The 2,704-nt window shown below is 38.2% G+C and overlaps 1 protein-coding gene across 4 annotated transcripts in view; it reads right to left on the bottom strand.

Annotated features, from left to right (window-relative positions):
* LOC117103628 overlaps positions 1-2,704 on the bottom strand; it is a 14,584-nt gene that overhangs the window by 2,294 nt on the left and 9,586 nt on the right. For all 4 annotated transcript variants that reach the window (XM_033244218.1, XM_033244219.1, XM_033244217.1 and 1 more), the window contains exon 6: positions 1,512-1,703. In XM_033244218.1, coding sequence (XP_033100109.1) covers positions 1,512-1,703 — 192 coding nt within the window. The remainder of the gene's footprint in view (positions 1-1,511; positions 1,704-2,704) is intronic.

The raw sequence follows: 2,704 nt of genomic DNA, 5'->3' as shown, positions 1-2,704 counted from the left end.
CAAGGTAAAATTTTAGAAGGGAGCAATCTGTTTTCCCATATCAAACTGGAAATATATTATATACATATTATTAACTTATAGAATCACAACATTAACGGTTAATGCTTCTAATGTGCTTGTTATTTCTATTCAAATGCTCAGTAATTTATTACAAATGTAAACAGTTTGTTCAATGCATTGTTTTTAAGTGGCCAGTGGCCTTGAAATGACAAACAGACCAATCTGAGCAATTAATTTTGTTGGCCAATCTTACAATATTCATTTTTCCAGCAACTAGGTGGGGGGGGGGGGGGGGGGGAAGGGAAGAAAATTATCTAGGTGGCACAAATTCTCTCTCCTTTTCCCCCCATACAGTAGTTCTGCCACTGGTTAATGAATATATGTATTTCATGCATACCTCCAAACATTGGAAAGTAAATAAATCAGGACAGCAGTTCCTTAGATAGGTTCCTTTCAATGGCATGGTATGACAATTATTTAATGGAACACCACAATTGCATAGTCAGGGGAAAATATCAATAATCTGCATCTCTAACATATTAGGCAAAACTTTTTTATACTTTGTTTCGCAAACTTATTTTTTTAAAGATCGTCAGAGGGTGGAAAAAAAGAAAAATAAAATTTAGTTTTCTTATTTAGCAAATGGTTTTGCCAAAAAACATTCAGACGGAGGAGAAAATAAAAATAAACTTTCATTGTTGAATGTAAACAGTGTAGTAATGGGACGGTTAAATGCTTTAAATTTATATAATTACGAAGAAATATACATGTCTTATTTTTGGAGATTTCAAAGCAACATGAGTGTAATAAAGATAAAAGAAACAGAAATTTCCAGTTTTTCACGGCGGCTGGTGTGTGCTGATTATATATTATATTATATTAATCAATTTAAAGTCTGTAATTAATCCATGTTAGCATGGGTTGGACTGTTCACCATGATAGCTTTCCTCCAGTCAATTTTATTTTGTGCAGTTGCACGGCTTATCCTTAGCTTACGGAGATCACTGGCCACCACTTGCTCCAAGGTCTTTCTAGGCCTTCCACTACCTTTGGACCCCCTCAACTTCCATCACCCTACAATTCTTGACCCAGTTATTGTCATTCATTCTTTCAACTTGCCCATACCATCTCAGACGGCCGTGTTGTATAGCATCACTTATAGTTAGTAGGTTGAAACTGCTGGGCAGTTCTGTTGATGATTTTCTGTCCTTTTTTTTTTTTATCTGAAATCATCAATAGGCCTATTGGCGGGCGGTGGATTCACGAAACATGGTATAAAAAAAGTCTGGCTTTATCATGTGCATGTTCAGTGTTCCATGAACAATTAAAATTTCTGAGATGGATTCAACAAAAAACAAGCAACTTGCTTTCACTGCAGTAAGAAAATGTACTTTGTTATCTGCTCCACAAATTGATTGACTGATATACTGATTGATTGATTGATTGCTTGATTTACAGATACATAAAATTTTTGACACAGATTGTTCAACAGGTGTACAGTAACACTTTACCTTTACAGGTGTGCTGGATGCTGACATGCCATCCTTATCAGTTTGCTGACTGGTGGTGAAGTTAAGAATGGCAGCTAAGGTGTCGTGAGGGAGAGTCGTGACCCAGGAAGCGAACTGGTCTTCGGTAATGAAACCGTTTCCATCATTATCAATTTGCTTCAGCAAGACATTAGCTGCTCTTTTCACAGATTGCTGAAATAAGAAACAATAGATACTTAATATAGCAGCTAGCTAAAGTCAGCTAAACTTTTGGTAGCCACTGTGTGTGTGCTGAACTCTGGAGATCTCCAGGTCCCCGGTTCAATTCCCATCACTGCTCAACTTGTGTTTCAGCTGCAGGGCTGAAATGCAAGTTACGATAGAGCACCATCTTTCTGATGAGATGTTTAAGAAGTTGGTCCTATGTGCATCATGGCCAAGGAATGCAGTACACTCTTTGAGGAAAAAAAAGAGGGGATTGTCTCTTGGTGTACTGTTTAACTACCACCAGGACCCCACAAAAAATATGTCTTCTTCAGACTTAAGTGGGTTAGCTTTGGTGTTTACACTAAATAAAGCCATCTAGCCATCCACCCCTGAATATCAGCTGACCTTCTAGATATACTGCAAAAATCAACTTCTCTTCTATAAATAAGGTACAGTATAAAAAAAATAAACAAATAAAATAAATAATCTTATTCATAGATTTCTTGATCCACTCTGAACAGGAGCTAAGTTCCTACAACATTCCACCGTTGTTACACCATACCCTACACGAGCTAGGCTCCTATAATACAGTACACCATTCCCAAATGAGCTAATCTTCTACACCCCTCCCTACATGAGCAAAGCTCTTGAACCTTTCCCTACTAAATAAGCTAAGGTATTACACACTTTACAACATAAGCTTGGCAAGTTCTTACACCCTTCCAAACTTTACCTAAGCTGGTACACCCTTCCATATATAAGCTATGCGGCTACACCATCTCATCAAAGATACTAGAAATACAAGATAGAGCACTCGCATTGTAAAAATGAGGCGAAAATCGTGCCCAACGTAGGCGGCGCCCTTCTTTTTAACCATGCAAGTTTTCTATACTTCGTGCCCAACGTACAGGGCGCCCTTCTGTTGCTAAGTATATCCAGACGCAAAAGGCGCCCTTCCTTTTCCACTAATGGAGGAAAACTTTCACTAAGAGTGCGTCCGGCCATGC

Source organism: Anneissia japonica, unplaced genomic scaffold (genome assembly GCF_011630105.1).
Source record: "Anneissia japonica isolate Jap-2015-1 unplaced genomic scaffold, ASM1163010v1 scaffold287895_len483588_cov180, whole genome shotgun sequence".
NCBI classification, from domain to species: Eukaryota; Metazoa; Echinodermata; class Crinoidea; order Comatulida; family Comatulidae; genus Anneissia; species Anneissia japonica.
Note: the sequence above shows the minus strand (reverse complement) of the source record. Positions and strands in the feature narration are given on the sequence as shown.